This window comes from Cryptotermes secundus, unplaced genomic scaffold, assembly GCF_002891405.2.
Source record: "Cryptotermes secundus unplaced genomic scaffold, Csec_1.0 scaffold183, whole genome shotgun sequence".
Classification (NCBI taxonomy): domain Eukaryota; kingdom Metazoa; phylum Arthropoda; class Insecta; order Blattodea; family Kalotermitidae; genus Cryptotermes; species Cryptotermes secundus.
The window spans coordinates 1,254,577-1,277,493 of NW_019729899.1; the positions used below are offsets into that span (position 1 = coordinate 1,254,577).

The following is a 22,917-nucleotide window of genomic DNA, read 5'->3' on the forward strand; positions in this document are numbered from 1 at the left end:
GTGGTGTGTAGAACGGTGTGAACCGTTAGAAGAGGTGTGAGATGACCGTGTAGCATGTGTGGCTGCTAATCGTAAGAAGTGTATTAAAGTGTATGGTCGAACAGGCTCAGCAGGGTGTTCCAAAGAAAGCCGCATGAATGTTGGACGCGATATTTTGAAAATTTTGAAAGTGTAGGGAACGTGTGTTGAATATCTGTTACTTACTGCAGACTCACGTTGTATAAGATAAATCGCCATGGCGGAATTCGTGGAGTATCGTGCAGAAGGAATGATTCCCGAGTTGGAACAGATGGGACAAATTGGTCTGTTCGAAAAGCATGAAATAAGGTACGAAGAAATGGCCATGTGCTGTCAGTATGTATGACATACAGGCGTTTTGACAGGTTAGAAGTTTCCTTGTTAGGTTAGGTTACTGCCTGCTAATTTAATTTTTTTACTCTGTCGTTATTTTATAGCATATATCAAATGTTCATATTAGACACCGAAATTGACCCTCATTTGCTACGTATATCGAGTGACACAAAGAGTTTTGAGGTACAATTAAAACAATTTTTATATTTACATTCTTTTTATTCTTTACGGGAATATTTTGGTTATAAATCTTTTTAAGATGCGAGTAGTTGTCTTGCTTTACAATTAAAATAAGACAAGATTGTCAGTCTGTGTTCTGGTTTTTAGATGCTTAATATAGATATACACAATATATTACTGTATAAAAAGAAAAGAAAAAGTAAAGCTATCCCCATACCAGGCTGTGAACACATAGGGTTGTGAGACGTTGGGTACCACCTTGTCTAGACAGTCGGCTCAAAAATGGCGGTGAGGTTGTCAGCTTTACTCCCCAGGAAAATTAGTTAATTAATTCCTGGTACTCATTTCTGTTAGAGGCTGGGTAAACTCCAGGGTCTAGTGCGGCTCTAAAGATTAGGTCACCTGAAAAAAATCCAATGACCACATCGGGACTTGAACTCGCGACCTTCCGGCTTGTAGCATAGCTCCTCAACCACTATGCTACCGCGTATACTAGTCTTTATTTCAATTTATTATGTAATTAATGTATGTTATACAAAACTCATTAATGACATTGTGTTTTAACTATTGAATTTTTAATTAATAGACTTGTATAAAACTGTACAAATTGTATAAGGTTTGCCATTACTTTTACTACTAAAATTAACTTATTTATTATATTGTATATGTTTATCAGTATTTTATTACAAATGTGAATGCTATTGGATGACAACTGGAATTCTTAGTTGTGACTGTAACTAGGATAATCTCCACATCCGCATGAGAATGTACTCTCGACAGGATTTATGGAAGGTGAATAAATGAAATGAAATGAAATGAAATTGGTGCCTTGGATGTATGTAAATGAACATCGTGGGGTATGTGACTCCCATACATTGGAATAACATGTTTGCAAGCAGGGATTTGGAAATTACAAAGGATTAGAGGATTTGAGAAAGGGAGATGTCTCATATGGTTGGATAGGAGACTGTTAAACACATACTATAAACATATTTAAAAAAAAAATGTATGTGATAAATATATTTGCATATATGAGTATTTATCATATAAGGAAATAAACTGCATGAAATCAACAAGTATGTGTCCCACAGCATCCTAGGAAACTTATCTTTCACAAATTGTCAATGAATAATCCGTCAAGTGTAACAATGTTTCTAGGTCACTTATTTATTTCACTCGCCCTACATGTTTCGGTTTAAAATAAACCATCATCAGAGGCACGTTTACAAACACATGAAACCACTGGCGTTGTATAATTTACACAGTATGTAAGCTGCGTGAACACTGCTACAGATGTCGGAGTGTAAAAGCACAACACTTTCTAGTAGCGTTGAATGCACGTACAATTCTTGCATTCCATCCGAAGAATGCCCTCAAATTGAGCCGTCAATGTTAAAATATTTAAAAGTTTAAAACATNAAACATATGAAGAAAAATTCCCTAAAATGGCCAAAAATGACAAGAAATATCCTTAAAAGTCCAAAAATTTACCAAAAAATTACCCCCGACATGAAAAAATGACCTTAAACCTAAAAAATGTCAAGAAATGACAAAAAATTACCCATAAAATTTACATTTCTGTAACCAGCAGCTCATATCCAAGATTTATATATTTAAGAGCATCGCATAGGATACAAGGAAAAAAAGATGACATGTCATCAAAATCCGGGCCCTGGTAATAACACACAATCCAATAAACTGAAATTCATTGTCTGTAAAGCAAATATGACAAGTTCATCAGTGATAGTATTTTTTTTTTTTTTTAATATGGGAACAATGAACATAGAGGTCTAAAGGTTCTGAATTTAGAGTGTGTTCCTATGCTCAATGGCAGAGCTGTTTTACTGATAACAGTGAAAGGTGTTGGTAGATGTTTGTGGTAGAGTGTGTTCCTTGTGCATCATATTTATAGTTTTATCCTTTCCTGTTTCTATTTATGTTTGTTTCCAGAACAATTATAAAGAAGAGAAAGGAATTTGAGTACAAGATTCAGCGGCGTACAAAATGCAAAGAAGACCATCTTAGATATATACAGTATGAAATGGATCTTCTTAAACTATTAAGACTTCGCAGAGAGGTGAGTTTATTTAAGCAGTTCTAATGTGGCTGTGGATGGTTTTGACCAGTAATTACATATGTAATAATTAAGATAATATAAAGAAGTTTTGCAGGTTATTGATGTGCTTGAAGGAGGTTTAAAAAGTGATATAATTTGTTGGGGACCTGCAGTCTTAGGGATATGATTGTGACCTTTTTTAGCCAAAGTTTCATGTGAATGTTTGAGACCAGCAAGATCAATATGAAAATATCTGCATTCATTTTCCATCATTCACTTAGTCTGGCCAAAGTCGGCCTTTCTTGCTGTTAGAATAGAAGTGTGCACACTCGTATATAGGCCCAAGTTAGAATTGAGTTGTGAAGTACCTTTCTCTCTTATCTCTTGTCTACTGTGAGCCACTTCAGTGATTGTGTTTTGTTGCCACAGTCCTATAGTTGATGCTAAATGGGTCTTTTGCCCAATACTGCACAAATGCAAGTCAGGCCTGCCTCTTGGTAGCCCCTGCTCATGGAAATTGTGGGTAGCAAGTCATGTCTAGATGTGTCATCGTTTAAAACGTGGCCTTTCTCAGCGGCTGTTCAACAAATAATTGGGGTGCTATTGCAGAGAAATTGTTGGCATGGCATCCATACAGTAGAACTCTTCCAAAATAGTGATTGCCCTTTAATGCCTCTCTTACAGTACTCTGATGTGAGTAGGCTTGTGAGAGGATATGTCTCCTTGATATTTTGAATGAAGAAGGTAGTTTCAGCTGGAGTGGGCACTAGTCTAGCTGACGGATATTTCGCGTAATATTGTTTTTAGCAATCTAGGTTTTATGCTTACAGATTTCTTTAGATTTTTTTTTTGTAATATAGTGTCAGACTAGCCATATCTTGTGGGTCTTTTGCCGGGAAATATTTTTGGATTGAAGTGTGCTGTTGCTGTGCCATGTGGTGGTGCATTCAGGTTGAGGATATCGTGAATTGCATTGAATACATCCGCAAAACTGTCCTGAATGTGAGAAATATCATGTTACAACTTTCTTTCGGTGCTCATATTAACTTCGGGTTTCACTTCAGGTCATTAATGAAGCCATGTTTTCAAAAATGAATATGATCCTGGCTTGTGAAGATGATATTGTACTTTCTGGTTCCATAAAACTCATGGAAATTCCTGACTGGCTGACTAGCTGTTAGATTCTCAAGGACTCTCCTCCGTGGAGGTAGTGTAAATAGTAGGTGGCTCCAAGGACTGCTGTAACTTCTGCTGTAAGGCTGTTGACTTTGGTTTTCTTCTTTTCTTATAGCAGTAAAAGTTAAAAGTTCTGTTAGGCTTTGAAGGGTTGATAACCAAGTCATATGTATGGAGTTACCCATTGTCGTCTCTTATGTGTGTTATTTTAGAAGGTAGTTACTTCATTTATGTTCTACTGTTTCTTGTCTTTTATTTGTAGAAGAAAGGCGTTACTCACAAGAAGGCTGATATTGAATTTGTTATAACGAACAGAGTGAATAGGCTATTCAAACAAGCCATCCAACGATTCAAAGATGATGTCAAACTGTGGATTTCTTACATTAAGTTCTGTAAGCAGATGGTAAGTGGCAGATAGTAGCGCATACTGTTTCAAATGTAGTCTATGGTTTTTGTGTAGCCTGGTCTAAAAGTGTACTAGAATTTGTTTGTGGAATGTAAAACTAAGATTTTACCTTTTTTTGTGGTTTCCTTCTTCAATATTTTATTCAGTTTTTCAGTATACAAGGGCAGTGTTTTTGAACTGATGGCGTGTGACCCAGTACTGATCTGTGCATACCGGCTCATAGATTGTATTTAGTAACACAGCTGAAAAATTACTATTTTAAGGATATTGTAAGAGTAAACCCCACCAATGGTATCTCCACCTTATTGTGGTGGTGGGGTTTGAGAGCTCCTGAGACCCTGAGAGCTATGCTGGCGGTAGCATAGCTACTGGTAAGGCCACCCATGCTGGACAGGTCAAGGGGTAGGAGCCAGACAGAGAGGGATACCCTGGTCCTCCAGGTTGGGTGTTGGGCGTGAGGCTAACGACCTCACGCTGTAAAAACTAAATTGTTCAGAAATCCGAGGAAAGAGTAGCCAGACGGACCTATTCAAGATGACCTGGAAAATGTTTACTGGAGGAATGTAGCATTGAATGGAGAAGAATGGCGAGCAATCCTGACGAATGCCAGGGCTCACAAAGGGCTGTCGTGCCAGTGATGATGATGATGATGATGATGATGTAAGTGTAAAACATCTTTGATGGGATGTCATCATCAGTGACATAGGTCATCCATTCCAGGATAATAGGAATATTGAGCCAGAAGACAGCCCTTTTCATGACAACAGCACCACTTTTGTTGTAGGGAATGGAAGAATTATGAGAAGAGATAGTCCTCCTCAGACCCCCAGTATGTTTTTGTTGTGTGAGGGGAGGATGGAGTAATGTGAACTTATGAGAGAAGAAAGCGCTTTCCAGGGCCCCTGCAATCTAGAAGTGAGAAATCAACTCTGTCTTTGAGGGCCCAGGTAGAGGAGTATTGTTTCACCCTCTCTGGTCTTGTTGTTAGGATTGAGCTCAGGTCCTATCACATCTGCCTACCATTCTGATCTGGGCTTCAGTTCTCACTCCATCTCAAGTGTCTGAAATAACATCTTTCTTGCAACCAGCCAATATAATACAGTGAATTCGTAGGGATCTGGCGAGAAGAGCTCACCATGAAAATGGTCCAACTTTTATGGCAATTTTTAATTAACTCAGAATTGCACAACTGACAGGCCACCTCACTCACCACATGTTGTTCTGTATGGTATTTTCCCTGTAAGAAACCATGAAAAAGAAAATATGTATTGATGTGGAAACAGTTTGACGTACTGCGGTTCAACAGCTGTTGGTAATTCCAAAAACTGAGTTTCATGGGTCATCTCACCATCAGCAGGAATGGTGGAGCAAATGAGTATGTGCTGAAGGAGCGAGTTTTGAAGAGGATTAACTTCCAATCACTATCAATGAAGTTCATAGTTTTCTAAGATGGACTGAATGATTTTTGACATGGCCTTCTGTTACCTTGTCTTATCTCTTGATTTGGGGTTTTGGAGGAGGCTAAAGTGAGTTGTGTAATTCTGTAAACATAATTTAAATTTGCTGTGAGTTGTATGTTGCATTTTGTATGTGTTTACCCTTATTATCACATGCTACTTAATTTATATATGCAGTTTAAAATTGACATTCCTCTGTACGTTCATGTCAGCGGTTCCGCAGCTCTGTGAGTCGCACCCTAGTGCAAATGCTGCAGGTACATAGCGATAAACCAAAATTGTGGCGTCTTGCTGCCAACTGGGAGTTTGAAGAGAGTCACTCTGTTGAAAATGCTCGTCAGTTCCTACTACGTGGTCTGCGCTTCCATCCTGGATCAAAATGTCTCTTTGCTGAGGTAAGGCATTGAGAAGATTATTTTTCATTTAACCTTACTGTGTCATATAGTGGACTGACATAGACTGAGGGTGTTTGAGAACAGGGTGTTGAGAATATTTGGACTGAAGAGAGAGGAAGTGACAGGAGGTTGGAGAAAACTGCACAATGAGGAGCTTCATAACTCGGTCTCGTCTCCAAGTATAATTAGAATGATCAAGTCAAGGGGATGAGGTGGGCAGGGCATGTAGCATGAATGTGGGAGACGAGGAATGCGTATAGGATATTGGTGGGAAAGCCAGAAGGAAAGAGATCACTGGGAAGACCAAGATGTAGGTGGGTGGACAATATTAAAGTTAATTTTAGAGAGATAGGATGGGATGGTATGGATTGGATTGACCTGGCTCAGGATAGGGACCAGTGGAGGGTTCTTGTGAACATGGTAATGAACCTTCGGGTTCCATAAAATGCTGGAAAATTCTTGAGTAGCTGCAGAATTGGCAGCTCCTCCAGAAGGGCTCAGCTCCATGAGTAAGTTCCATGTAGTGAAATTAATGTTGGTATGATTTATCAACAATTCCATGTACTGGTAATAAGAATTATATTAATAGTAAAAATGTGCTGAGGAAAATATTGTCGTTTGATTTAAGTGTTTTGTTAGTCATCATATTTATTTAATTTCCCCCCCACCTCCATTTAATAGATTTTTCAGTTATGTCCCCCTTTAGCCTAATTTCTTGAGTTGGAAGTGGTCAGATGTGAATTCTTCATCTATCTTCTATATTTCATATGCCACTTGAATCTCTGAACTGTATGGTTAAAATATTTATGATATGTATAAACTCATGCTTTGTTTTCCATCACCGTCATTGCAGTAGGTGAGGTGAAAAGTACAAATTTGCTCCTTAATGGCATTTTACAAGTTTAAATCTAGCCATGTTGTTGACACCTGTCATTATAATGTGGATACCTCATTTCATAGTGAACGTAGTGCTGATAAAATGAAGCCATTTTTATTACCAGAATAACATCTAATTAACGCTGTCATGAATCTGCAGTGAAATTAAGGTATTTCGTTGGTATGCCATAATGTATTTCAGAAACAAAGAGACTGAGATTCCATGTATCCTGGACTGAGCTGTTTAGTGTAGCAGTAACACTTGATATTTGTATTTGGGAAGTGCTATGGTTTTCAGTCCCTTGAGGCAAATGCTAGGAAAGTATCTCAATTAGGCCAAGTCCACTTCCTCTCAAATCCTTTCCAGTTCATCAGTCATCTTACTATTCAGCACTGTATAATCTAAATACTGACAGTGTCACTAAATAACCACTAATTCAACGAAACCTTTGTATCCGAGAATGTCGGTACGATAATATGTGCTTATTATTTGTCTCATGTGTATATTCTCTCATGTTACAGGCATTTCGCTTGGAGTTGCAGTATGCAGCCATGAAGCGGAAGCAGCAGCGTGAGAAAAAGGAGGTTGAGGGGAGGAAGAACCCAGTAGGAGAGAGAAGCTATACTAGTGTGCCTTCAAGTACAGAAGAAGAACAAACACACTGTCAGCATGATGGAACAGAAGAGGTTTCAGACCAGGTACACAACTTTCCAGACTTAAAACAAAATTATATTTTGAGCTACTAAGTATTAAGTTTTATTTGGTAATGTGCTTTATTTGAAGGATGGAACTGTGAAAGGGCAGAACTTAGAAAAAGTCACAAATAACCCTCCTGCAGGAATGGAAAGCAGAAAAATAATTACATTTTTTAGGGCATTTAAGGGGGAATGGTTGTTGTTCTTGTCATGTCTTTCAAAATGGCTGTTACTCTTTTTAACAGACTACACAGTGTCACAATCCAGAAGATTAAAAGTGTAATTTTAAAAGAATGGGAACCATTGCAGTTGCCCTGATTTTCTGCGATCCTGATCAATATTTTTATCACCACTGCTACGACATCATCATCATCATCATCAGTAATATGTCAGACAACAGGTCCACAGTCTCTTCCAAAACAGTTCCTCCACTTAATGCGATCTAGAGCTTTCTCCTTCAAATGACAGTATCCTCTTCTGTCCCCAAGATCATCCAGCATCTTCTTACATCTTTTTCCTCGTCTTCTTGTCACTTCTATCCGCCCCTCTATCTTTCCTTCAATAACTTCTTTTAGAAGGCAGTTTCTGTGTAAAACATGACCAATCCAATTAGCCTTCTGTTTTCGTATTTCACGTAGGATATTCCTCAGCTCACTGACTCTAATTAACAGTTCTTCATTTCTCACATAATCGGTCCAACTGATCTTCATCCTTCTCCAACACCACATTTCGAAGCTTTCCAGATGTTTCTGATCTACTGCCCTAAGCATCCAAGTTTCAGCCCCATACAGAGCTATGCTCCAAATGTAGCATTTCACTAGTTTCTATATATGACATATATTTAAGAAAAGTTATTAAATTATTTAGAATTTATTTTGTGACGATTGATATTAAAGATGGAAATTGGAAATGAAGAGTATACTATCTCCTGGAATATGATGCCATGCAGTCTGGTAAAGGTTTACAAGTCTGTCAGAGGAAAAGTGGTAAATTTCTATCAAACTCTGTGGTGTCACACCAGAAGTGAGGATTTCACATACAGGCGTTATAATTTCTTGCATGTAATGTTTGTTTTGAATACTTTTTCCATTAGGTGTTGGAAGGTCGTTTGGCTGAGGTGATCTATGAATCGGCCATTAAGAAGATTCATGATGTTCATTTCCTGATCGATTTGCTAGCTATTGCTAAGGAATATGATTTCACAAGCAAACTCCAGTTTAAGATGGTGACGTACGTCTACTGCTTCATGTTTTGTCTTCTGAATTTTTAAGTACATTTGGTTTTTCTGTAACAGAAGGAGGCATTGTAAAAGAAAGCCACATACAGTGAAATCTGTCTGTGTTGGTCACCTGTGGTTCCACTCAAACACCTCAGCTTAAAGCAGGTGACCAACTTACAGAAAATTATGTTAAGTTTTCAGTTTTTCTGTCTATTGTTACTACATACTTTCCTATTATATTATGTCACATTTGCCACCATATTGATGTTTCTGAAGCACTTTATTCTCTCTCTGACTCCTATGGTTACCAGACAGACTGTATTCATGACATCAGGCCAGTGGATTTGAAGTAAATATGAAAGAGATATTATACTTATGGATTCTAATTTTCAGTCAAGTATTTTTTTATTGCTAGTGGGGTGGGAAAAAGTCCGTTGTACTGTGGCCACTTCCTGCCTATTGTACCAGCCCCAGATGATAGGTGAGGGTGATTGTGGAGCAATTGGTGGAATGAAGATTGGCAGGGGAAACCGAAGTACTCAGAGAAATCCTGCCCCGGCGCCACTTTGTCCACCACACATCCCACTTGACCAGACCCAGGATCGCTGGGCCACCATGGTGGGAAGCCTGCGACTAGCTGCTTGAGCTATGGCACGGCCTTCAGTCAGAAGTACATGCAGTATGGTAAACTGAATAACAAGAGAATGCACCATATAGTGTAGTGTTATTATGTATCTGTCTTGTTGCAAAGAAATAGCCAGTTCAGAATATGTAATGATCGTCTCCACATTCTTCACGGTCTCTGCTACTTTGTCACTCAAAGTTAGAGACTAAAGACAAACAAAGAAGTTTATAAATTCATGGGAAATTATAGGGAGCAAAGAAATGGATGTTGTACATTTTGTTACAAAATGGGTTACAGGCTTTAAGGGGTACAGTACTCACTTTAATGAGCAAAATTTCCCAGTCAACATATGTCCAGAAACCACTGCCTGCTGAGATATGGATGATGTTTGTGTGATCTCTACAGCAGATGGTGTATGTGGTTTCCATGCATTTCTACAAAACTTTCAGCTCTTCATTGCACAGAGGTGCACACTGTCGAAAATTCCTAGTTTCACTTGAATCTCCTGACAAGATTTCTGTATTCTTTGCTTTAATACTTCTAAGTCATTGGTGGGTGCTGAATACACCAAAGTCTTTAGGTGTCCCCATAGCCTAATAACCAGATGATTGAGGTCAGGTGATTATGCAGGCTAGTTCACTGGGCCTTTGCATCGTAGCCACTGTTCATCAGAAGTCTGTTTTGGGTGCTGTTAGACAATGTGGAGAAAATGAGTTGGTGCCGCATCATGCATGAAGCAGTGCACCTGTTGGTCTCTTAGGTAAGACAACTAGTCGTAAGAGCTGATCACCTAAGATGCCCACCCAGGGGGATTGGGTGTAAAATTGGCCCTGTAACAGGCTGTGGAGACCCATAGAGTTGTGAGACAACATGGGTAATGTGAAAGTTCACAGTACTGTCCCTTGTGAATCCCACCTCATCAGTAAACAGGATTTTGGCTGCATACTTTGTGTTTACAGTGTATTTTGTGAGAAGCCGTTGACCAGACGCCACCCTTGCATGATGATCAGGAGGAATGGGGGCATGTAGTGTTGGTGAAGTGATTGCTCATGAGAATTCTCCAAACAAGGGGAACACTGGTACCTTCGGCAGCTGTAATTCTTTGCACACTGGTTCTGGGATCTTCCACTCTTCTCAGTATATGAAATTCCATATTGGGAGTTGAAACTGATTGAGGCTTTCCACGATCCAATACCTGTGGAGCAAAGGTGTCAGATTTTCTCAGTCGCTGGCGAAGTTTGGTGAATGACATGTGGGTTGGGAGTGTGCTGTGGCAAATTATCTAAGTAGAGGTGACGTGCTTCGTGAGAATTTTCTTTGGCACTGCAATACATGAAGTGCATGTCTACCATTTCCCAAGCAGACTAATAAGATTCCATTACAAAACCACTAAACAAATTTCAAATTAATGAGTATCAGAACACCAACTATAATTGTTTTTCCATAGTAGTACATAAATAGTGCAGTGTGTGCTGAGAGTCACAACACATGTAAGGGAAAGGTAAACAGATATACACGACGTACACTGACATTCTGTTAATGTCTACTATAGTGTTATCCAAGTGTCAAGTTAATTTCAAAACTCATCCGTATCTCAGCAGTCATTGATTTCTGGGCATATGTTGACGGGGACTTTTTTGCTCAATTAAGTGAGTATTGTACCATTTAAAACCTGTATCCCTTTTTTTAACAATCAGTATATCAGGTACTTTAATATGTGTTACAGTTACATGATACAAACTTTTTCGAATGATGAATTTACATGGGATACCATGGCTCGGCGTGAGCTTGAAGGACTAACGTACATAGATCCTCAGTTCCCGGAAGAAAGTAACCTTTTGACTGCCCCATCAGGCACCAGTGAAATAGATGAAGATGGGAACAACAGTAAGAACAGCTGCTTGAAGCAGAGAATCAGGTGAGAAACATGTATAAAGCGGAAGTGTCACCTCTTGACAGGATGACACACTTTGAAGATAAAGGTAAAGCTGCCTCTGTGCTTAAGTATGGACTTTGAAGGTGTATGGGGAATGGCGTTAAAGCTCCATGCATGCTTTACTGTGGTATTACGTGAAGGTGGGTGGTGTGGCTGCTTTTATCTCAGGAGAAATGTATCTGGGTACTCACTGGATGTGCTTAATGGTTCTCAGCTAATCTGGATGTGATAGCAGAACAAAAGTCCCTGCTCTTGCTTAGAAATCCCTGATGATCCAGACTCTAGCCACAATATTGGCAGTGCTATCCTGGCTCAAGAGTGTCCTATTATATTTACCTAAAATAAGGCGATCCCCTTTCACAGAATGACATCAGAGAAAACTATTTTTTTAATAGAAATTTAGTGGTAGAAATAATAATCTACAAACCGCAATCCTATGCAGCCATAAAGAGTGTGTGTTAGAATCTAACTTTTATTGTTTGTGTGATACAGACAGTGTTGTGGAGTATATGTGGCTGTACTGAAGCAGCTGCCCACAGAGAAGATGTGGTCTTTATATCTAGATATGCTGTTAGAGCTAAATCAGGATCTAACTTACCTCCCACGGTTCAAGAAGAACCTTCTGAGAGTTGCATTTCAGGATGCCCACAGTGCTGGCTGTATGCAAGAAAAGTATTATCTCCTTTGGGTAAGTTATTAAATAATACTTTGAGTACTGATTGAAATGGTGTATGAACACTGACTCTTAAGAGCTAACAAAGTTTTGATTTTTATGCATGTATTTAGAAAGTTTCTGGTTATTTGTTGATAACATTATTAAATAGGTATTGTGAAATGACACCTGAAAGGCAGAATAATTGAGCTAGAAGATACGGCTGTTGCTAAGCAGGGGCTCGATAAACACGTGTCCATGACAGTGGGTGTGCACTTAACCATAGAAGAACTGTTGGGAGCAGTGTTTTTTATGTGGTGCATGCCAAGGTTATAACAAGAGCCATCATGGCAACTTGGCCAGAAGCTATCAGGCAGTGATAGCTGGTGAGAACCAGGGATAGCTAGTCAGTAGGCCATCATGACTTAGTTGTGAATTGCCAACAAGTAAGGATGTCAGAGGCAGAAGAGTCTTCATCGTTGGGAACCATAACCTAGTGATGCCTAGTGAAGACCTTAACCGAGCAACGACTAGTGAAGACTATATCAGACTTAGTCAGTGTGTGCTATAGTGATTTGTTTTGTGCGTAGATTAGTGATACATGTTATAACTATCTGTAGTAACGCGTTACAAGATGACAGAAAATCCAATTAGCAATTCAAACTCTGTATATAGTCACTAACACATGACAGTTGGTGTCAGAAGTGGGATAGGATTGATTGATTGGTTGGATTGAATTTGTGGATTTAGTGAATTGTGCTCTGTTGGATTTGAATTGAGTTGATGAATAATCTTGGCATATTTTAATGTCTGGTAGCCATCATGGAAGAGACGAGAGCTGGTGAAGAGATGAAAGCTTGGCTAGAGGGTAACCAAGGAAGTGTTTGGACCTTTTGGTAAGGGATGGAGTACAAGATGCACCCTGACCAAGAACAAATAGAGGCCATGACGGAAGTTAGAAACATAGACGCCACTCTGGGAAAGATGGAGGTTGACCAGGAAGAGTTGCAGGCCAGTCATGAAAAGATAGAGACTGACCAGGAAGAGTTGGAGGCCAGTCATGAAAAGATAGAAGCTGTGGCAGAGCCCTGTAACTGGGCACCACACGTTAAAGCCGCAAACCTTCTTACCGTGCCACAGGGCCAGGTTTCTGAAGTTCTGCATAGTCTCTAAAGTGACATACGTGAAGACTATCAGGACATGAGGACTGATTTCAGGATCAGCATCTGGCCTTAGGGTACTGCAGCCAGCTGGAAGCAAGGATTCAAGATGATGGTGAACCCCAGCAGGAGTTTGCCGCCACTGTCAAACAGTTGACCCACCGTGCCTTTCCTTTGCTACATGTGGACCATGTTCATAGGGATCAGGAAAGGCATTCATTGACATGATAAGAGACTGAGGTATAAAAGAGCAAGAGGGCAAGAGGATAATAAACAAGGCCCTCAAGCAGACCTTAGGGCCAGAAGTTATAAAGCTGGCAATCAGGTCTTCCATCAGGTTGTAGAGAAGAGTGACAGCTTACATGCCTGCACTGGGTACTTTTTGTAGTTCTGTCCCCACAGACTGGAAGAAGAAATGGTGACATGCCTATAGGCTACTTTTGATTAGCAGCCTTAAGGAGGGAGCAGTGTGACATGGCACCTGAAAGGTGGAATAGTGGAAACAGAGGAGATGGTCCTTGGTAGGCAACGGTTCGATAAACCCTTATCTGCGGCCATGGATACACACAACAATAGAAGAACTGTTGGAAGTGATGTTTTCTGTGTGGCCCGTGCTAAAGCTATATAGTGAGAGCCATCATGGAAACTTGGAACTTGTTATTTGCCCAGGGATAACTAGTCAGTAGCCATCATAAGTTACTTGTGAGACAGTTGCCAGCTGGAGAGGACATGAGATTGATGCTGTTGGGAACTGCAACCTAGTAACACCTAGTGGAGACTGTTACTGAGCCATGACTGGTGAAGATTATAACAGTCTGAGACAGTGTGTGATATGTGTGTGTAGATTAATGGTAGTGATGTAACTATTTGTAATTATGAGTTATAAGAGTGCAGTACATCCAATTACCATTCAAAAACCCTTGTGTAGTCACTAACGTGACTTTATGTATGAAGGAAAATTATAAAAATCCTATCTTTTCACCATCTGCCTTCCTTTTCTCTCCCCCTTCATACCCTTCATGTGGGTTGTATAGCAGTCAAGCCTATCCATTTATCTCTATTTTCCCCACAGTTCCTCCTATTCCTCTTCCTAACTTCTCATATCCTTTCTTCTGTGAGACATCTTTCATGACTTGTCCTCTCTGCCTTGGTCTTCCTCTTCAATATTTACCTTTTTGATTTATTTTTAGAACCTTCTGTGTGATTCTGATTTCATTCATTCATAAAATGCATCCATACCATCTTCTTTGTTTCTTTATTAATTTATCTTTCAATGCATTTATCTTTAAATTCTCTCCGTTGAACTTGCCTTAAAGAAAAAATTATAAAAATATATCTTATAAAAGAAGTCTCTCCCCATACAATAATCATTTTCCTATTATCATTCAGTAAAATTTATGTTTGATATGAAACAGTTAATTTTTGTTGTAGGTGGATATGTTGAAGTCACAAAAAAAGTTTAAGAAGTTGGAGGATGTGCTTAGAAAGGCCACTGAGAGGATAAGATCAAGTGTTCAACTGTGGCAGGCACGCCTTTCTTATCATCTCTCAAGAGATGAGGACAGACTCGGTCAGGCAGTGTTTCAAGATGCGACAGTCCATCTGGGATGTGATAGTAAGGCTGCTCTTCCCCTCTGGGAGTTAATGCTGCAATACTATCAGACTAAGGACATGCACAAAGTTGAACAGATATTCCAAGATGGTGTTGTCCAAGGACCTGCTATATCTCTGAACCTCAAACCCATGTACATAGAGTGGCTGGTTTTGGCGAAGGGTAAGTTCACTGTGGAATTTAAGATATAAAAATAATGTAAGTACACAGATTGAGCTGGATAAACTCATAATGCACTATAGTGACAAGGCTATGGACTGGACAGCCAGGGAGTCAAGGTTCCTCTTTCAGCACAGACAGATGTTTCTCTTCTCTGTCATGTGCCGACTTTGTCCCACCCAGCCTTCTGTCTGATGGGTACTATGGTTCTTTCCCCAAGGTAATGTAGGCAGGGCTTGTAGGTAACACCTCACCTCCACCTGTTGCCAAAGCTTAGGAAAGAACGGAGCTATACCCACAGTCCTCCATGTTTTCATGGTGTGGTAATTAATTAAGCAAGTTTACCCTCTTTAGCCTACTTTCATTATTTTGAAAAAGTAAAAGGCTTAAAATAAGGTGATCTTGTCGGCTGTGTCTGTCCAGCTGTCTGTTTCATCCCCTAATTTTTGAGGCTTACGAGATCACCTTCCTATCTTTCTGTTTGTGTCCCCTCCCCCTAAATTCTTTCGTTTTCTATGCTGCCTGTGTTGTATCATAGGAAAGTAGGCAGTTCTTCCCAGAACTTCTTGTTAAAAACATAGACTTTTAAAACTACGGAAGTTGAAAATAAGAATTTGTGAAGATCTTAAATTTTACTAATTTTTATGTTTTCCTTGGTTTGAGCTTTGTTCAAAATATATGCCTACTACAGGTGTGCATAAAAATCTTCATTGTGTCTAAACAGGCTGGTATATTCTGTAATTCTTAACAGAATGTAATTAGAAAAATATTTTTCAATTTTGTACAGTTTCGATGTATGAGGTACTAGCTAATGTAATTGGCTTTGCCTACATATATTTTTCATTCAGTAAAGTATTAATTGTGGAAGGAAAGTCTGCTGTTGTAAAGCAAACTGTAAATTTTCACCTTTTTGCACATTTTAAAAAAATTGCTGTGTATTTTTTTGGAAAATAGAAAATTAAATATGTTGAAAACTATAACAGATATACAGGGTGAGGTCTCTTTTTGTAACTCATAAGGAATGTAAGAAATAACATTATGGGAAAATAGTTAATGCACAGTAAGCAAGGAACTATTTTTTGGAGTTTTGGGTTGTGTGAAACCTCCCTAGGGAGATCCTCTGATGTAATGCAGAATTTGGTCAAAATAGGTGGAATGGCATGTAAATGAAGACACTCTTCTTTCTATATTAGTTATATTTTGATTTAATAACTGCTTTTAATAAAATTCATCAAATTCTCAGATTGTGAGCTTTTAGGATGTGACACCGTGCATTATGGAGGAACCAAATGCCTTCATCCTTAGGTTTTAGGTGTGTAGTGTGAGCAATTGGCTAGGTTATACAGGCAAGTTCATTGGAAGGCAGTCACACAACCAAGGAGGGAGTAAGAAAATGGAACCCACTCTAGGCCAGTGGGAACAGTCCTTTTAAGAGACACATTTGGTTTTGTTCATGAGTTGGAAATGGAATATGGCAAAAGGATGGTTTTTCCTAAGACATGGTACTATTTTTAAGAAGAAAAATTGAAATGTGAGAAGGCAGCCTTCTTCATAAAATTTCATTGTGTATAGAATTCCAACACACTGTAAAAATTATCATTATTAAGAAGAGCTCTGCTTGCTTGGCATATTCTTTAACCATGAAGATAGAGGCGACATATTCTTCTAAAACATCAGTTGACTTTCAGGAAGCTACATGACATTATATCTCAGAAGGTGGAACTCTTCATAACCACTGATGTGAGAACCTCAAATCCTACATTATCACTGTTATATATATGTTCATTGTGACCACTTCTGTGGGTTGATTCTTGCATAAGTGCTTCCATTATACTTCTGTGTTTCAGAATGGGTATTATTTGGATTTTTGTGACAGGTATTGTAGCAGCAAGAAAAGTTTATGAATCACTGAGTATCCAGCCTCCTCTTTGTCTGGAATTGCATACCAGAATGGCCGCTTTGGAAAGTACCCAGCCTGATATGAATCCAAAACATGTGCGCAAATGTTGTGAAATGGCCTGTAATCAATTTGGCAAAAGTAATACTGGTAAGTTGTAGTTTAAGTGTTTTTCATTGATATGTCTGAGTTGTGCACAGTTTGAGATGAAATATGAACTTCATAAAGTATTATAGTACTCATCTATTGAAGTCTACACAAGGGTGTATGTTTGCTGGGAATGGTGGACCAATCTGTTGTGACTTGGGCACATGCTTATATAACTTAATTCTAATGTGAAAAGTATAAAGCAATATAGACAAACATATGTACAAGGGTAAGTCAATAAGTAAGTTACAAATGGATACAGAACTTAAACAAATAAGAGTACTGATTTGAAAAATGCTTTTATTTCTCAACATAATCTCCCTGTACTCTTTCACTGTCACTCAGACACTCTCAGATACTCCCAAATGCTGATATCTGTTCTGTCTATAACTGTCGTTATATAGCCTCTGCACTGACCACGCAGAAAACACCCTATATTGTTGGATTGTGTTTACTGAGCGATTGGATAGCAACGGTTGTGGCACAGATTTCATAGAAAGCCACTTATGTGATAGCTACCACTTTTGTGTGACATCACAGCCTAACGTGGAGGGGTATTTACCGAGTGTTGTGTAGGAATGTGCCGGGTGGGGTATGTGACGTCACTCGCGGAAATGCAGAGGTCACGTGACCCTTACTTCCTGTTGCACAATCCAAGTGTTCATAGAGCTGTCGCCTAGCAACACCGATACAATCCGCAACTCTGCTGTTGTGCACGTGCTCCAAGGCCTCTGTGGCTGAACAGATCCTGCATAGAGCAAATACAATACAGTACCTTAGTACAAATATTGTGTATTATTTTATTTTTCAGTGTACTGTAAATTATCTGATTTTTATTTTTTCATTTCTTACTCTCTTTTGCCTAGTTTTCCTTCTACACTTCTTAAAAATCTCATCTCAACCGCTGTTCATCTCTGTGTGTCCATGTTCAATTTTCTGCTTCGTATGGGTCTGTAGTAATTTTCCATAAACAAAGTTTTCCTATCTGTAGTGTTTCCTATTTGCAAAGTATAGGGTGTCTGGATGAAATGTATCCAAAATAAGAAATGTATATCTTGGAAACTAATTGTCATACACATATCCGGTTTATGTCATCGGAAATGAAAACTCTGAAAGGTTTTTTTTTTTCATACCTGGCTTATGCGCTGGACCAATTGCTTGCTTGGCCTCCTAGGTTACCAGATTTAACCCCAGTGAATATTTTTTGTGGGGTTATGTGAAGAACATTGTCTACCAGGTTAAGATCAATGACCTTCAACACCTGAAAGCCCGCATAAGGGTCGCTGTGGCTATGGTAACACCAAACATTCTTCAAGTATGGATATTTGTCGTGCTACCAAGGGAGCCCACATTCAAATTTATTGAGAAAGTTATATATGCAGGAAAAAAACGTGATAGTTTCCCTTTGTAGTGGTGTAACCCATTAATGTGTTTAATAAATTCTTTCTGAGATATAACAATTTCATTTTGGATACCTTTCATCCGGACACCCTCTATGTCCTGACTAATGGGTAAAATTTTCCTTCATGTCTTATTCTTTATGTAATTCTATTTTGTTCCCATCCATTTGTTATTGCTTTACTTCCTAAGTATTGAAAACTCCCCACTTTCTTTATTTCTTAATTATTTTTTATCTTTTCCATGTCTTTTCTCCTCCAACGTAACCAACCATACACTTATCTGAATTGGCATTTAATCCAGAATGTTTTGTGACTGAGATGTGGGTTTGGCTGGTAATTGGATTTATTAACCCACAGGTCATAACTCAAATAAGTGTTACACTCTTGCTGATTTACACAATTACAATCACTCCACAATAATCTTCTCAGTCTGTTTCCACTAGTCTTCACTATCCCCTGCCTGGCAACAGATTTATAACACCAGAACTACAAAAGTCTCACTAAATTACATGCTTCCAATGCCACTGCACTATAGCATACATAAAAGTCTTCAAATCACACAATCGAATCTTCACAGGTCAATGAACTTTTTGAGGCTGTCTCCTGCCAAGAATTCAGAACTCAGAACTGAACCAAAGTCAAAGTCACATTGTGACTGGCGGCCAGTCAGTCAGTAAGTCTTGGTGTTGAACACCCTCCTGGTGCTCATGACCGGATATTAATACTGTTTGACAGTTATGGTCTTGTTTTTTATGGGTGCCCTCTCTGATGAGGGGATGGGACCTGTCTCTTATACATGCTGCTGGTCCTTGCCAGCTCGCAGTCTTTCTTGGGTCAAAGTCCCTTGGTACTCGAGACCATATAGTACTGTCTCAAATTCGAGACTTCCCTTTTCATCGCCTCCTATGACTTGCAGGTTCACGGTGGAGGTATTCGACCCTGCCGCCACATGTTGAACCATAGTGCTGTTTGTTTTTAAGATAACTCCTTCATATGGACCCCACTGAAAATACTGTCTTCTATTGTTGAAACGTTTTTACCTAACCATTGCATAGAAATGGTTGTTGTGCAGATTCCATAGAAAACAGTCTCTCTGTTGTTGAGGTTTGTTTACTAAGCTGTTGCTTAGCAATGCTCTAGCCATCCATATTACACTATTGTAAGTCTATAAAATTTTGGTTCTAAAGTTCTTTTGTTCAGTTCCCATATAACTATGTGATCTGTGTAAAGCATGGTTTTGGCATTGCTCTATCTTACTATTCTGTTATGCTTATTATTATCTCATTCATTGCCATATATATATAGAAGTGTATGAATTATGATATTCACTACATTAATGAGAGAGAAGAGTACACTCCTATAAAATGTGTGTGTTGTAGTTAGCTCCAGATGTCCCAGATGTTTCGAGCGTGAATTAGAGTACTCATCCTGAAACAGATACTTCATATCCATTTAGATAGAAATCTTGTAGTTTTTAGTTTAGTTTAAGTTGGTGGTGTACAAACTTTTTCTCTTGTTACATATGGTGATCATATCTTGCAGATGTCTGGATGGAATATATCAAGTTTGAGCAAGAGAGGGGTAATGCAAAGAGAGTGAGTGAGATTTATATGCGAGCTGTGAAGAGCCTTGACCCTGTGTATAGTGACAGTTTTGTGACTGAATTTAGTTTGTTGAAGACTGGTATGACAATTTCACCGAAGCCCTCAGCATGAGTTTATTAACTATGTTTGACGAAACGTGGAATTGTTGAACAATGGACGCAGTGTCCAGTCTGATGCGCACACATTGAAGAAGACAGAGAAACATTATATGCCTAAGTATTTGTCAGCCTACACCAGAAGTGAGAAACCTGCATTCAGTTTCAACACCTTCAGCATTAGAATAGTTAGTGAAATTATATGCAGCAACATACATCGCTCTTCAAGAACAGAGTGCTTTTACCTACTTGCAGCAGTTACTGTACCCATAAACTCCGTGGCCTGCAGTTGGCAAGCGAACTGCACCAACAGAGCGACCGCCACTTGTCGGTGAAGTTAGTGCCAACTTTTGCACATAGAGGTGGTCAGCATGACGGCTCCCCATGGCCGTTAATCTCGGTTTTCTGGACCGGAGCTCCTATTTCCTTGAAATAGTTCCTCAGTTATCCTCACAAGGATAAGTGGACTCTGTTCTAGACCCGCTGCTTCTCAGAAAATCTGGTAGTGCTGGGAAACTGTAGCCAGGAACTCTGACCACTAGACCACAGAGGCGGTCTACTGTACCCATATAATTTTTTAAATATTTTGTAGACAGGCTGTGAAACAGTGTTTTGATTGGGTGATTAGCTGTATGAATAAGGAATGAATTTCCATTTTAATGGCAGTCTCAGCATCCATCATCAGGGATTAATTGTATGAGTGATGCAGCAATGTGGCCAGCGTATACGAGGGGGGACCCAAAAATAACTGGAAACGACCTGTTGCGCATGCATGCTTTGTAGTTACGAGTTGTGCTCCTAGGTGGTGTTAGCTGGGGGTTTCCTGCGACTGTTAGTGAGCTGGCGTCAGTCTGAGTTAAGTGGTTTGTCTGTGGTGCTCTGTTGTGTGCGTTCCTGTTTCAACCCTTTGGCGATTAGTGAGATGGCCGACCAGAAGAAACAAAGAGTGTGCGTGAACTTGATGAAGATCGTCGAAAGACCATTGACCAACTTTCTGAGGAAACGAACATCTCATGGAGCATGGTCCAGCGAATTTTAACTGAAGGTTTGCACATGAGACGGGTGTCTGCAAAATTTGTTCCTCGCTTGCTCGGAGATGACCAAAGAGAAAACTGCGTGAATGTTTGCCGCGACTTGAAGAGTGAAGTGCAGTTTTCCCTAACAGAAAGCAAAATTTCACGCACACTCTTTGTTCCTTCTGGTCGGCCATCTCACTAATCGCCAAAGGGTTGAAACAGGAACGCACACAACAGAGCACCACAGACAAACCACTTAACTCAGACTGACGCCAGCTCACTAACAGTCGTGGGAGACCCCCAGCTAACACCACCTAGCAGCACAACTCGTAACTACAAAGTATGCGCGCGCAACAGGTCGTTTCCGGTTATTTTTGGGTCCCCCTTCATACATACAGTTGCTCTTGGAATGTGATGTCGTCATTGCAAAGGGACTAATGGAGAGAACAGTGGGTGGAGTCAGGCATTGACTTATATCCAGGACAACAGTTATCATCTCTTAACGTGGGAAGACTCGGATGCTACCAAACGTTACTAGTGGCTGTGTGTTGAAGGTGCTGCTTCATTGATGTATGCCGGTAGCCAGGGTCCATGATTAGCCTAGACTAAATACTGTATTCCTGTTCAAGTTACTGGGATGTAAGAGGGCTGGACTGGTGGGCATCTGCTGTGTAGTTGTAGCCAGTAGCGTGGCATGTGTAGTTCAGTAGTTGTAGTTATTGCTGTGGTATGCTGTATGTAATTGTATGTAATACTGCATTATGTTTGAAGATGATACACAGATGGTACTGGCCCTTGAGACTGGGTTACATCCTGACATCATCAGAGAAATGGGATTTAGTGTAAGTCTGTCTTGAGAACCTAGCTACCAGTGCACATCAGGAAACCATAACCATTGACACAGAAGTACTGGGACTGCATCCTTCATTCCACATTATCCATGTTAAATGATGCTGTTCATGACCAAATACATGACAAGATCACCTGATCACCTGCTGTTCTCCAGGTTCATCAGAATGGAAGCAGACATTTCTGTGAAGCACTGGACATTTGATTGCACACTGACTTGGGGATTTGTCCAAGGAGGTTTTGTTTGTAGGAATTGAGATGGGTTTCAGGTGGGTTGGAAGTTGAACACATGAATCCATGGTTTTGTTGTCTTCTGCTCCATGCAGTCTTTCTGAACCAGTGTGGCAAGAGACTGAATTTTTTGTTTTTATGGATTTAATGAAGTGTGGTAAGAGCAATTCAGTCTACTATCTCATGGTTGTATATGGCTGTTTGTTAAAATATTTCTGTCTGGATATGCCTATGCATATCTTGGTGCCCAAGTTGTAATGACATTTGACATGAAAGGTAAGTGAAATATATGTAATTCTTATTTGGTGGTCAGTGTATGCTGTAAGGACGCATGTGCTATTATGTAAAATTTGGATTGAAATAAAGGCTTAAAGCCCAGGTTTTCACACTGTGTATTTTGTAATAGTTTCTGGACCTTTGTTGATTATCTGTGCATGAAGTTTTTTCTTGTGTTTTTGTCATTGTGTAATATACCATTTCATAGGATTTTGTTTGTTTTCAGATCCCTCTTAAGTTGAACCCTGTCCTCATAATAATTTTCAATTTGGTTCTGTTTACTTTTCCCCCAGGCTTTGTTCACCATCTCTTCATATTTGTGTGCACTTTGGATTTGCAGCATTTAAATCTGTAATCTTGTTGACAAGAGTGTATTTCACATTCTCGAATTCCATCATTCTAATGAAAATAATAATAAATGGGAACATGAGTATTGTTGCTTACAA

At 39.4% G+C, this 22,917-nt stretch overlaps 1 protein-coding gene across 1 annotated transcript; it reads left to right on the forward strand.

Annotated features, from left to right (window-relative positions):
• Positions 1-25: 25 nt before the first annotated feature.
• LOC111865734 (U3 small nucleolar RNA-associated protein 6 homolog) lies at positions 26-20,092 on the forward strand (the record flags this gene model as incomplete). The annotated part of the gene is given in 11 exon segments (XM_023853987.2): positions 26-327; positions 2,482-2,608; positions 4,026-4,166; positions 5,839-6,021; positions 7,420-7,596; positions 8,687-8,823; positions 11,164-11,355; positions 11,866-12,061; positions 14,617-14,959; positions 16,833-17,003; positions 19,943-20,092. Coding segments are annotated over 11 exon segments (1,909 nt in total), but the record flags the coding sequence as incomplete, so codon positions are not given.
• Between the last annotated feature and the right edge of the window lie 2,825 nt (positions 20,093-22,917).